Here is a 14902-nt window from a genome sequence, read left to right as displayed (position 1 = left end):
GCATTATTAAAAAACTCATTTGGATAAACATTGAGACTTTAGGAGAATTTATTTCCCTTTAAAAGAGTTCTGTATGTAACTTACATTTAAGAAACTCCCTCATGACAATTCCATGAGATAGTTACTATTATCCACATTTTACAGATGAAGAAACTGAGACTTAACAAGGGTAAGTAAAATTGTCTAAGGTCATGTATGTATCCAGATACTAGTGAAGCTGAACCGTGAACCCAGGTTTGCCTAAATTCAAAGTCTGCGCTGCCACACTTAGAGGGAAAGATGGTACTGGAACCCCGGGAATAGCTGGTGTGAGGGCCTCTGAAGGTCAGAAGGCGACCTGGGCCTTCCTGGCATTTGAAAGGCAGGAACAGGTGTAAAAGAGGGGAAGAGGTCTCAGAAAGCAAGGTGGGACATAGTGCTGGGTCAAGTGTCCTCCTGGCAGCTCACAGACACCTGAAGATTCAGTCATTCCTTCTCCACGAAGCCCTGTGCCGGGTGCTAAGGATATAGAGACAGTAAGACTGTGCCTTCCTTGTCTTCAAGAAGTTAATGGTCTTGCTACTAACTTAGAGGATGTGTGCTCATAAGAGGACTCATTTGAAAGTCTGTAGATCCTTAATGTTTACCCACTGCCCATGTTCACTGAAAGTTATTCCAGTTCAACTTTTTCAGTCCAGCTGAGCAATGTCCACCTAAACACTACCCCTCCTCTGCTATAAAACAAAGTAGGAGAAGAAGAAAAATGTACAAGTGACAAAAAGATCTACTCAGTAACCCATTCAAGAAATATGTGTGGCAGATCTATCATAGTAATGGAGTGATGCTGAGTATTATGGGCACAGATAATTCAGTTCTTGCTCTCCAAGGGCTGTTTATTAATAGTGACAATAACAGCAGCTAACACTAAGATGATGCGTACATATGCTAAACACTGTTCTAAGTGCTTCAGATCTATTAACTTATTTAATCCTCATAACTGATCTGTGAGATAGGTATTATTATCTCCATTTCACTGAGCCACAGAAAAGTTAAATATTCATCCAGGACCACACTCACTAGTAAGGGCAAGGCTAGGATCGGCATCCAAGTGGTCTGGCTCCAGAGTCCACCATGCCATTGCCTCTGCACTACAGCAGTGGCTGAATGTCAGCCTTATGACAGTGAGATTCACAGGTTAAACCAACACCAGATTCCCAGCCTCAACCTCTCGGCAGGGGGCTGGAAAGGGCATGAACTTTAAAGTCAGGGATGAGTCAAATCTAGGCCTAAGAACAATATTGCTCACCCTCAGTTTCCACGTCCCTAAACTGTTCATAAAAACTGGGCTATTTTGGGATTAAGTGAGATAGCATATGCATAGTTGGCCCTTAGTAAGTATTAGTTCACTCCCTATTGTCAAACCTACTTCCCTCTTTCTGTTTCAGCTCTGTCTCTTCCCAGCCACTTCTTGTCCCTCCTCTACTGGGAGACAAGTGGAAGGAGTAAAGGGGGGAAATGATGAGGAGTAATTATGGCTTTATTTATTTTGCTGGGATTTCCTTCTCTGAAACTTTAGACACATCCCTAGAGACTCCTGAAGGTCTGCTCTGCTCTGCATTTGTACGAGAAGCTTTACTAACTTAGAATATAGACCAGAAAGGCAAGCAAGAGGTTGCTGAACCAAGAAAATACACACAGGGCAAACGGTCAGTAATCTGTACTATTTCATCAGACGACTGAGAAAAAGAAAATTTATTGACATTTTTGTTCTTAATGCTCACATATAAAGATTTCACTTTACCTCGTGTTTTCAGAAGCATGCCAGACACATCAAATAAACTCTCTTGAATTTTAAAACAGAAAAAGGATTGGGCTATGTGTGTGTCTGGGAGTGGGAACACAGGGATGGGAGTAATTCAGGATCAAAAAACAGAGTATTAAGGTTAAAGTAGTTGTTATTCTTTGCCTTCCCCCTCCTCCAATTCTCCAGAAGGCAGGGTTCATAGTGAAACACTGTGTAGTCTTAGATGCTCCTCCTGGAAAGGCATATGAATCCTAGCCCCACTCTACTCTATTGAAAACTCAGTGATAATAGCCTCTTGCTTTAAAAAAGGACTTTTGATTCAAAAGACTACTATGATCATGTGTTAATATTTACGTAGAAAAAGTTCTAGTCATATTAATAATCAATAAAAATGCAAGTAAAAACTACTGAAATGCCACTGTGTATATCTTTTATAGTAGAAAAAAACACTTCTAATACCTTGTAATGGTAAAACTGTAAAAATGATTTTAGGAATTCTGTTGGTAGCATTGTAAATTAGGACATCTTTCAGAGGGCTATTTGTCAATAAAAAGTGAGTCTAAAGACATTTCTACTCTGTGACCAATAATCCTACTTACAAGGCATGATCCTAAGGAAGTTGTTCAACAGAATAAAAGGTATATAGATAATGACTGTCATCATCAAATTACTTATTAAAACCACACAATGAAGCAATCTAAATATTCTGCGATCGGCTTCCACTGCATCCCATACACTTTTCTTTTACACTGCTTATCACATTTTAATTATTTGACAACTGTCTCACTACTAGATAGTAAGCTCCATGAGGGTAGTGCTGTCTCTGCCTAGATCTCTGGCACATAAATACAGACTGTAGGAATTAAGAACAAACACTGAAACATTTGTAATTTATCATTTACTTATTTATTTTTAGACAGAGTCTCGCTTTGTCGCCCAGGCTGGAGTGCAATGGTGCGATCTCAGCTCACTGCAACCTCCGCCTCCTGGGTTCCAGCGCTTCTCCTGCCTCAGCCTCCTGAGTAGCTGGGATTACAGGCACCCACCACTGTGTCCGGCTAATTTTTGTATTTTTAGTAGAGACAGGGTTTTGCCATGTTGGCCAAGCTGGTTTCGAACTCCTGACCCGCCTTGGCCTCCCAAATCCTGGCCTGCCTTGGTCTCCCAAAGTGCTGGGATTACAGGCGTGAGCCCGACCTAATTTAATGTTAAGTAAAAATAACACAAAATATATGTGTGCTACAAGTGAAACTGAGTAACACATACATATGATTATATTATTATACAAGATTAAAAATAGTTAAGTTGGAGGCATCATTGGCCAACTTTTCAATTACTTTAAATATTCTTTAAAGTTATTTTAGTACCTCTGAAATGAAAAAGCAGGAAAAAATTTGCTGTTATATACACCAAACTTGACCTTGTAGTAGGGATGAAATGGCCACCATCAAAGACTGAGGGCCCACTCCCTAGCTTACCCCTGGGCACTCAGGTATTCTTTCTTTGCTCAAGGGTAGAAAGACCCAAAATACTCATATATCGTACGTAACATAACCCTATTTTCTATAACAATCTCAAACAGACAGTATGTTTAGAGAGATGGAGAAATGCCTTCTAATGCAATCCCTCTTTTGAACAGTGAATTTGCTGGTTACTAACAGCAGGGGGTGCCAAAGGGATCGCTATTGTTCCCAGGAGATGGCCAGGAGAAGGCCTGCTGAGGCCTAGATTAAAAAAAGCTTAGGTTTGAGAGTAAAATCCAAATGCAGCAGGTTTTCCCTTAACAACTGGGACATGTGGATAAAATTCAGGAGCTCTATAAACTTGAATGGGTAAAAACTACATTTTAATTTTCACTAACTTCTGATATTTTGCATTTCCTTGATTTATAAGTGTAGGCAACCAATCACAGTAGAATCACAGTGCCAGTGACTGTCATGAACAGAAGTCATAGCTAACACCACAGCACGTTACAGCTGTTGCAGATTTCTCAAATGCCATTTATGCTCATCACTGCTTTGAAACAACAGGCTTCAAGAGTTACCGTTAGGTATGCAGCTGGATCTTACTGTTTAATCTACTAGCAAAGCCACACATATTACTATATCATGAATTTGTTCAATAATCTGATAACTTTAACAGAATACTTTTATATTCCAGTGGATTTTACCTTACGCATTTACACACACTTTTCTGAGAAAGGCACAAAAAGAGATTAAGACGTGTGCTTAGTCTCAAGGTAGGCAACTGATAGGGAAGGTCAAATTTGGTCTGAGAGAAAAGTATTTTAAGTCACAAGAAAGAAATGGCCACAGTGCATATTTTCCTTTAGTGTGTATTCCTTGCAGAGAAGGTGCAAACCCAGAAGTTTTGCTTCTTAGGCTCCCAGTGCACCAGTGTTTCCAGAGGCCTGCCTCTGGACATGCCGTTCAGAGATCTGCTTCACACAACAGGCCACTGCAAAGCTGTGTAGCCTAGGTGCACAGGCATGAAATACAATGTGAATGTCATCCTCAACATCTCTCTGGGAGTTATCATTATTACCACTGGACTCTCCAGATGCCAAATATCATTTATTTGATGAACGAAACCAAAATCAGATTCAAAATGCTAGAAGGTTGGGATGAGTTACTGAGAGAAATAACAGAGTCAGTACTCACATTCGAACAAAGAGAGACTCTTTGGATGTCAGACCAGGAGATGAGTACTTTTCAACCAGGGCCAAAGTACTGAAGCCAAACTTATGAATGGGCTCATTGGAATCCAACGGGGGGAAATCGGTGTCTACCTCCCCATCATCCTCAGCAATATGCAGGCAGTAGGCACTGACATTGTCACTGAAAGGAAAACCAAAAAGGTGAGTGAATACCAAGGTAGCGAAGGGACAAGAAGACCAGAGGGTATGGTGCACAGCAAGCAAATTGAGGAGACTGCTTTTCTTTACCCCAAGCCTGGTGATACAGTAAAAAACCCCAAATCCTACTTCATTTGATAGAGAGAACACATATGGCAATGCAAAGGGGAGAAAAACAGTGTGAAATGAAGGTCTTTATACTACTCTATTCTTGCAAAATTCACTGAGCCCTATTGTAGCTACGACAAAGAATCTAACCTCTTAGATCAAAGGTGAGATTTAGTATCAGCCCTAAAAGCAGCTTACAGCATAGTAGGGAGGAAAACTAATAAGCACTACACTAGTGACAATACAAATGTAAAAAAAAAAAATTAAAAAAAAATATAAAACAGATATAAACAAAACTGTAAAGGGGGAAAGATTATTTGGCCGCGGGGAAGGTGGGGGTCAGAGGCCTTTGATTTATGGTTAGGATTAAGAAAATATCTGGCCAGGCATGGTGGCTCATGCCTGTAATCCCAGCACTTTGGCAGGCTGAGGCAGGCAGATCGCTTGATCCCAGGAGTTTAAGACTAGCTGGGCAACATGGCAAAACCCTGTCTCTGTTAAAAATACAAAAATTAGCCAGACATGGTGGTGAGCTACTCAGGAGGCTGAGGTGAGAGGATCACTTGAGCCTGTGAGGTCAAGGCTACAGTGAGCTATGATGGTGCTACTTCACTCCAACCTGGGCAACAGAGTAAGACCCTGTCTCAAAAAAGTAAAATTAAAAGTAAAAAAGAAAGTATCTGTGCTCTAGATCAGGAGAAATACTCAAGGTAACCAAGACAATCCATACAGTTCTCCCTTCTCTAAAGAGGATCTAACTCAGTTGGTAGAATCTGACTTCAAACACCACGGATCCTTAGCAGAGTAAAAGCAAACTACCGGATTAATCCTGACACAGATACCCGGCCCTCTTGACTACTTCTGCACACTTCCCACTCCCCTGAATGTCCAGATAGTACTCCCAGATTGCAGCCTTGCCCAGTTTAGAATCAACACATACCCTCTTTGTGGGAAGTAAAAAGTTGATCTGTTCAAAGAAGGTGGGAAACTGTACCAACATACAGACAGTGTAAAACTGCAATCAATTCATCTGCTCCAGAGTTGAACTGTGAAAACAGCAAACCTGTGAGCTTCAGAAGTATGCGAGCTTCAGAAGCAGGAACCCAACAGTTCATAAGGCAGAATTCTAAATTCTGAAGCTTAAATTTGGAGTTTTAATTACATGATTGATGCTTAAATTAATTAATTGCAAAGTGTATGCTAATTGTTTAATTGGTTGCTTGATCTATATAGATCATTTTTTGAATTAAATGAGTTGATTTACCAAGTTTATTGATTGGATGTGACAATGAATTATTTCACTGACTACCTGATTTGCAATTTTCCCAATTAATTCACAAATCTTTAGCTGCAACTCTGTTTATTGAAAGAGAGGGAGCCTACTTTAGGTGATCTATACTCAGTGAGTCTGTCATGACTAAGAGATATTTATTATAAAAAACAGGTAATAAGGACAGATTAAAATTAATGGAAACTGTAAATTTGCTAAACGGATTGATAACAAGAAAGTAATCTAGCTATGTTTGTCACTTTACATTTCAGGTATTTGCAATGCTGTTAAGATATTTAAAATTCATCTATGAATGGCATGGGAAACTTTTGGATCTCTGCAACAGGGTACTAACTTAAACACAAAACAATTATAGAGGCAAAAGAAAGCACTTTGGATGAGGAAAATGTCATGGTATACTGGCTAAGAGAGCTCTGTGGTCAGAACGAGTTCAAATTTCAGCTCCATGGCTCAGGGCTATATGATTTCAGAGAATAAGCTTCACTTCGAGTTTCAGTTTCCACTTCTGTAAAAAGGGTATAATCACCCCTTAGAGGTTGTAAAGATTAGATGAGATAACATATGTAGTGTCTGGCATGTAACGTAAATAAAAAATAAATGGGAAGGTAACTATAATAAGAAAGTCATATGGAAACTAACCTGTACCAATTCTTAAACATAAATTGTGGATGCATATTAGAGCAACAATGCAACTGAGCAGCATGTTCTATGTACACACATCTGTAACGGGAGTCAACATGTTCACTGTGCTCCAGCCTTGGGGTCACTGAGCCCCCAGGGTTTTATGAACAGGGCAGACATGGATGGAACAAGCAACAGACAGCACAGATTATTTATTGCCATGTAAATCAACCTGAGGAATGTTTGATTCTTCAGCACCACGGAGGTTCAGGGGCAAATAATAAGCCTATTGATCAAAGCAAAAAGTCCAACAATGATATCAGAAGAATTCTGCTTTGATTGTTAAGGGACACCCCAAATCCTCTCAAAACAAATTCAACAAATATCACAGGCTAAGGTTTGAGATCCAAAAGGTTTGCTGCCAAGTGCTATTATTCTCCCCAGTTCTTGAATATGAAGTGTGAAATCACTCATTCAAAACACATTTGTAAAGTGTCCCCCTGTGCTGTGGCCTGTCCTGAGCACCAGGAACAGAGGAAGGAAAAGAAGACGGATTCCTGCCATATTATACAAGACTAATGGAAACCTCTTCTGGGTGATCAGTAAAGTCTAGCAGCAAATAGTGCTCCAACTCCTCTGACCCCTTAATTGAAAATCTGAGGCGATAATGACTAAAATTCTATATTTTACACATGGACATATTGGTTCCTTTGTGCTTTTATAAAGGAATCATTAGTAAAAGAATCTACTGTTATATTTTGACTGCTAAAACTGCTTCAGGACTCCATATTAGTACTAGTACAACACCAGCAGTATCATTAGCTACACATACTGAGTACCATGAGCCAGACACTCTGCAAAGTGGCTTAGATATATAAGCTCACTGAAATTTCACATCAACTTTGTAAATGAATCATTTATTACTTCTATTTTACAAATTAGATAGCTGAGCCTCAATAGGATTAGGTGGCTTGCTCAAAATTAAACAGCATGTAAGTGACGGGGTTGAGATTCAAATCCAGGCAGCCAAGAGCTGTCCCTCTTGACTCCCACCCATTTCTCTGCCAAAGTCATGGTGTGTCAAGACTTCCTGAAGCACCTGGGAACCCAGTCATCTATGGAAATGTGACACACTTTGATGAGAAGGAGGAAACCATGACATATTACTTATTAAAAAAAATAGATTTAGTTCAACCTCCTTACTTTTACAGATGGGAAATGGAGGCAGAAAAGAGGGGTAACATGCTTATGATCACCTAATTAAACAGAGGCAAAGCTGGTCTCGAAAACTCTGGTCTCCCTACTTCCTGTCCATTATTCTTTAATCAAATAAAAAACTGGTAGACTTTGAAGTGGGGAGAGAAAAAGAAAGGTGGCAGCTCTGGTCCCTGCCTCAGGAAATCCCGATACAGACATCTCAAGAGTTGACAACACAATTGAAACAGGGGCACTTCCCATGACATAGTTTGGTGGAAAGAACAGGGATTTTGCAGACACATCTGGTTTTAATGCTAACTCAAATTCTTAGACCAAATCTCTTTGAGCTCCATTTTCTTATCTGAAAAACAGCTTTCCTTGACTTCTTTAGGAGACTCGCTTGGATCTCCGAAATTCAAGCAATTCTCCTTTGTGGTCTTACAAAATTTGGTCAATATTTCTGTATATCACTAGTCATATTGCTTTTTCCTATTTCTGCATCTGTGTTCTAAAGAGCAAGGATTCTTCTATTATCTCTCCATACTTACTAAAGAGTAAAATGACTGGCATTTAGAAGGTACTTAACAAACATTTGTTGAATGAATGAAGATATGAACGTGTAGACGGAATCACTCTATGAAAAAAGCAAAGGGTATCATTATTATTTTTGAGACGGAGTCTTGCTCTTGTCACCTAGGCTAGAGCGCAATGGCACGATCTCTGCTCATTGAAACCTCTGCCTCCCGGGTTCAAGCGATTCTCCTGCCTCAGCCTCCCGAGTGACTGGGATTATAGGCGCCTGCCACCACACCAGGCTAATTTTTGTATTGTTAGTAGAGACAGTGTTTCGCCATGTTGGCCAGGCTGGTCTTGAACTCCTGACCTCGTGATCCACCTGTCTTGGCCTCCCAAAGTGCTGGGATTATAGGCATGGGCCACCATGCCCAACCAGCAAAGGGTATTATTAATGAGGTATGTGTTAACGAGAAGCAGGGAAGTAATAAGCTTTTCTTTTTGTGTTCTTGCTTTTCACAGTGATATCTGTTAACCAAATAGGGCTTTCTAGGCAATGCACATGTGTCAAAGATTGTAATTCAAGACTAGAGGAGAAGGCAGCTCAGGAAGAGGTGAGGATGAAAGGGGAATTTTTATAGTCCATCAAGATATGAATGCTGGCATCTCACTTTTTATGGAGAAAAAACAGTGAGAAATGATGACACTATGTAAAAATTCTCAATTGTCACACATGAAAAGACTAGAAATAAGTGTACCAAATGGGTTAAGGTTATACATACATTTAAGTCACAAGCACTCTTTTCCTTCTAATTTTCTATACTTTCCAAATATCCTGAGTACACATAACTTTTATTTTCCTTTCTTTATAAAAGATTTATTTTTGATAGGGGTAGCACAGTTTTATTGCGCACAATTTAGAAATCTGAAGCAGTATGAAGAATGCAGGGAAATCTCTTAGCCCGCCACACAGAGAATCACTTGTCCTGGAGACCCTGAGCATTGTCAGCCTCACTCACATCCCCTTGTTCCTAAGTGGTCATTTTCTCTACCGAGTTTTGGAATTATGAAGGAAGTAACCATATCTACTGCATAAGGGTCTTGTAAGGATTGAATGATTGAATTTATTGTACAGTGTCTACATGAAGAAAGATTCTCATTTTGCTAAGATTTCTTCTACTGCTCTTAAGCTTCTGATTATGCAGAAGCTGAATTAACTATCTCACAGTAGCATGGTAGATAGCATGAGGCAGAGAGACCTAAAAGTCCTGTTTCTGAGTCACCACCAGAGAAAGAGGAATGATCAAAAGAACAATGAACGAGTACAGGATAATTGGATCCACAGGAAGAGACTTAATTTTAGAGTTGGGTTGGCATAAAAAGAACAGTCCCTTTCACGGGACCATGAAATCTCCAAGAGAACTGGAAGTTTGAACAATGAATGGATGCAAAATAGAGCCTGCTGCCAAAAAAGAGGTGGGGGTGGGGGGCGTACAGGGCAGAATACATATGATATATAAATCATATCTCTAAATCTTTAATGAGTACAACTTTCACTTATTCATGTTTCATCAAATGAGGTTAAAATTTTCCATTAAAAAATGTATTTCATTGAATTGTTTAACCAATATTCACTTTATGTTCAAAGGCCAGTATAGCTTTCAAAAAGTGACAGAAGCCTACAGCCCATATATAGATGGCATTTAATTCATATGTGAAAATTCAGGAGCATTCCAGAAATCATCCCAGATTTCTCCCAAATGTGATCTGGCATGTTCAATTTACATACTCATAAAAATTCACTCATCCTCGGAAAATGTAAAACACACTTAAGTATGATGACCAGATAGATGAATGCTCATTGTGTTTTTTTCCACGAAAAATAAAAGAGCACATGATTTTTAAATGACCAGAACTCTCATTACTTGGGCTTTGGTGTTTATTTTGATGAGACAATCAATGTTAACAGTATATTGGGCATTAGCAAGGGAAAAAGGGTCATGAGGATTGCAGCTCAGAAGCTGATCTCTCAGAAATCAGAGAAAAGGCTTTTAAGATGATCAAGATTTCCTTTTTTCCAAAACCCTCAGGAAAGGGAGGTCCAAAAAAACCTCAGGAAGTTAGATAACTTCCGGATCCTCGGTTTCTCTCCTGCAAAAAAAGGTTATTATCTATAACTTACAGAGATGCTGTAAGGAATAAAATAATACATCTGAAGTGCTTTAGCACGTGGTGTGACACATAGCAGGCCCTCCAGTGTGTATCTATCAACCCATTACCTAGTAGTGTGGTGACTAGCAATTGGGAATTGTTGATAATGGATTTTCTTTCTGTGTAGGTCACCAAACAAAATGTATGCAATAATTCCACATCTGTCACTTAAATAAAATAAATCAGCAGGTTGAGAAATCTAACTTGGTGATTTTTACTGAATAAAATTCTGTATACAGTCAGAAGCTTGTTTTAGCAGACACCTGAAGAAGGGCCTCCTTGGCAGGGCAAGGGTAGAGAATTTCAGTCCAGATCTTTAAATGTTCCTATGTCCTCTCACCCATTCCACAAATTATTGAGTATTTGCTATATGTTAAGCATTGTGTATGGACTGGGGAATACAAGCCCATAAAATAGACACAGTCCAGACTCAAAACTATCCTACTACTACTTATAAGACTTCTTGCTGGATGTGGTGACTCACACCTATAATTCTAGCACTTTGGGAGGTCAAGGCAGGCAGACTGCTTGAGCCCAGGAGTTTGAGACTAGCCTGGGCAACAGGGTGAAACTCCATCTCTGTAAAAAATACAAAAACTAGCTGTGTGTAGTGGCACATGCTTGTAGTCCCAGCTACTCAGGAGGTGAGGTGCGAGGATAGCTTGAGCCTGGGAGGATGAGGCTGCCGTGAGCTGTGATTGCACCCCTGCAGCAGTGTGAGCAACAGAGTGAGACACTGTCTTGAAAAAGAAAAAGAAAAAAGACTTCTTCATTCACTTGGATGTCTCTCAAGTAATCTCTGCCTTCATTACATCCAAAACTGAACTCCACTCACACTGAGAAACCTATTTCTGTAGGATATCCCATTTCAACCCTGCCATCCACACAGTTCTTCAATGTCCATCCAGTCTTAGGCCTGTCTCTCTTTTTATCCATCCATGCTACAAGTTTTAATTAATATCTACGTACATGACTCCTAAATTCGCATTTCCAGCTCGTATCTCTCCCCTCTAAACTCCAGACAAGAACATATAAGTGTCTACTTGAACACTTCGTTTGGATCTAGCAAAGCCATCTCAAACTAACAGGCAGAAAACCAAACTCATGCTGCCCCTATCCCTCCTAGTCACACAGCAAATCCCAGTGAAACCTGTTGTTCCAATGCTAGTTATTTCAGTGAAGGGCACCACAGTGCATCAAGGTGTGCGAGTATGAAGCCTCTCCTCTGCCACACTCTCCATATCAAGTTCAGCCCAAGTCCTTGTGAATTCCATTTCTCAAATACTCCCAGAATCTGTCCACTTCTCTCAGTCCCCACTGTGACCCCTGCCTACCTCGGTCTCATTCTGTCAGAGGCGTGTGAGTCAGAGCAACTCCATCTTAAATAGAGCTGGGTAAAATGAGGCTGAAACCTACTGAGCTGCATTCCCAGACAGTTAAGGCATTCGGATGGGACAGGAGGTCAGCACAAAATACAGGTTATAAAGGCATTGCTGATAAAAGGCTGCAGTAATGGAGTCAGCTAAAACCCACCAAAACCAAAATGGCAACAAGAGTGACCTCTGGTTGTCCTCACTGCTACATTCCCACCAGCGCCATGACAGTTTACAAATGCCATGGCAACATCAGAAAGTTACCCTATATGGTCTAAAAAGGGGAGGCATGAATAATCCACTGTTGTTCAGCATATCATCAAGAAATAATCATAAAAATAGGCAACCAGCAGCCCTCGGGGCTGCTCTGTCTATGGAGTAGCCATTCTTTTATTCCTTTTCTTTCTTAATAAACTTGTTTTCATTTTGCATTATGGACTCGCCCTGAATTCTTTCTTGCGTGAGATCCAAGAACCCTCTCCTGGGGTCTGGATTGGGACCCTTGTCCTGTAACATCTTTCTGGCAACGACAAAAGCGACTATACTGCAGAAACCCCTGACCCAACAAAGGCTAACTTTGGGTAAGTGGTGGGGTCTGGTAACATCTTTCTCACGAACCACAAAAGGGACAATATTGAGGAGACCCTCTGATGCAAAGGAAATGGACTGGAGCACTGACTGGACGACTTTGGGTAAGTGATGGGTAAAGAATGATAATGGTAAAGAATGAGACTGGGGTAGAGGCCCAACTTAGGGGAGTTAGAGTCTCTCCTAAGACAGAGTGGGTTAGAGTCCCCTCTTAATAAGAGGCAAGGACGCCTGACTGACTTTGGGTTAGAGGCCCAACCTAGGAGGGTTAAAGTCCCTTCTAAGATTTAGGGGGTTAAAGGCCCCTCTCGGTAAAGTCCTTAGATAAGAACAGGTTTGGCACTACGGGATGTTAACTGCTATTCTCTTTGGATTAATCTGCCTTGCACTCTTTGATGATGACGGTGGATTACAGGGTTACGCATGTACAGGATAGTGGGACATAAGGAGCTTTTTCCTCCCTAAAAGGGGAAACTTGAGAGCTGATGGGACTGCTGGAAAAGGTCCCTTTGCAACCAACAAGCGGCCACCTGAACTTTTCATTGTCGGCTGCAATGAGTGGGTCTTCTATCTGGCCTTCCTAAGCTCTTCACCTCCCCACCCTGCCACAGGCAATACTTTTCTTCTGTACTTTTCCTTTCCTTTCTTTTCTGTTACTCAGGGCAACTATCCTACCCAGCTACCACGTGCTGAAACTCTAAGTCAGAGGTTGGATTAAAGATGATGGGGCCCATCTGAGGGCAAATTTAAGCCTTGCCAGTTTGATATTGGGTGCTAAGCAGAGTGGCTAATGTCTATGTTTTATCACATGTATTTTGCTCTGGCCAGAATGAAAAAAAATAATTTTCCTTTATGATGCAGCTTGGCCCCCAGGGTGATGGTGCTGCAAGTTGGATCACCGGGGCCGCTCAGGGAAAAGGAATCCAGAAGCCTGACATGCTGATAAAAGGGTAAGAATTTCTTTCCAGTCAGATTTCTGGTTTCTCCCTCTCTGTGCAAACAGTTGAATGAACGGTTTAAAAAAAAAAAAAAAAATCAGTGTTTATCTCCTCTGTAAAGCTTTGATTAATGCGAAAAAGAATTCTAAGGCTAGTCTTAAGCTGTTATATTTTGTGCTATGAATTAGTCTTTCTGTGTCGAGGGGTACTTTAGGGTAAAATACGGGCTTAGAATACCTGTAAGCCCACTTTTCAAGACAACCCAGCAAGCTGGTCAGTAACAAACTTGAATACAAGTCCCTAAAGCAAAAAAACTGGATGACGTCTCCACCTTATTTTATGCCCTTGGGAGCTTCACCTTTTAACCATGTGGCAGTACTTTCTCCTGGTCTCCACCCTCCAGGAAACAGGAATTTTAGGGTTCATGTCATAGTTAGCTCTAAAAATCATATTAAATAGTTAAAAGCCTTTGCAAGCTCAAAATTAACTACTCTAGACTCCTTCTGGGAAAGTAAATGGAGTCTATCCTGTGCTATAGCTCAGTAGCTAAGGTTTTTGCACTTTCACAGTGGCGGTCCAGGTTCAATTTCCCACCTAGGAAGCAAGTCGTTTCTGGTTTAATAACTGCGTGACCTTGTCTATTCTCTTCTCCTCCACAGACTATCTTAAATTTTCCTTTCTCTAAATACTTGGGAGGTTACCTTTGGTAAAATTCAAAAGCCAGAAATATCAGCAGCTTGGTATAAGAAATTCTAAAAGGACATTATTAGAGAGTGCTATGGTTAAAATTGTTTAATTAAAAGTGGATATTCAAGCTCTAACAGCCTGGACTCCTTGGGAAAAACAGGAGGCACTAGAGACCCTTTTCCTGGCCCTGTTCTTCCAAGTGCTCCACCCTAAAGCCAGTAATCCAATTAAGAAACTTAAAAACTGGCAAATGAAAAATCTTAAAACTACTGTATAATCTTCTTCTGTCTTTCTGTGTAGCTACATATGTGTTGTATGTAATGTTTATATGAAAGAGCTCTAATTGGCTTGAACAAAAATAAGCACTTAAATCAAATATTTTAAAAGCAAAATAAAAATTGTAATGCCTTTTAGTTCATGTAACTGTAGTAATCTTTGGGAAATGAAAATAGTATTAAAAATGACTGATAAAAATGTTTAGTCTAAATTATGCAGGTCAGATATTAAATTGGCTAAATGCTTTAAGGTCATAAACTGCTTTAACTTTTAAAAACGTCTTAATTTACCTACCTTAAAGCCATTAAATTCTAGATAAGGCCTAGGGACATATGGAATTAGCCATGCCCCCCTTGCTATACAAAGAAGATTATGAAGGAAGACATTTGATATAAGAAATGATCTTGTATGGTAAGTTCTTGTCCTAAAGTGAAATGACTGGTTGTTTAAAAGGAGGGAAGT

At 40.2% G+C, this 14902-nt stretch overlaps 1 protein-coding gene across 1 annotated transcript in view; it reads right to left on the bottom strand.

Annotated features, from left to right (window-relative positions):
• Positions 1-14902, bottom strand: part of MAPKAP1 (mitogen-activated protein kinase associated protein 1) — a 268575-nt gene that overhangs the window by 115853 nt on the left and 137820 nt on the right. Inside the window, 1 exon segment of the mRNA XM_011931379.1 lies at positions 4444-4620. Within this exon segment, the coding sequence (XP_011786769.1) occupies positions 4444-4620 (177 nt within the window).

The sequence above is a fragment of the Colobus angolensis genome, unplaced genomic scaffold (assembly GCF_000951035.1).
Source record: "Colobus angolensis palliatus isolate OR3802 unplaced genomic scaffold, Cang.pa_1.0 Scaffold9, whole genome shotgun sequence".
Lineage (NCBI taxonomy): Eukaryota > Metazoa > Chordata > Mammalia > Primates > Cercopithecidae > Colobus > Colobus angolensis.
This window is presented reverse-complemented; position numbering and strand designations above follow the sequence as displayed.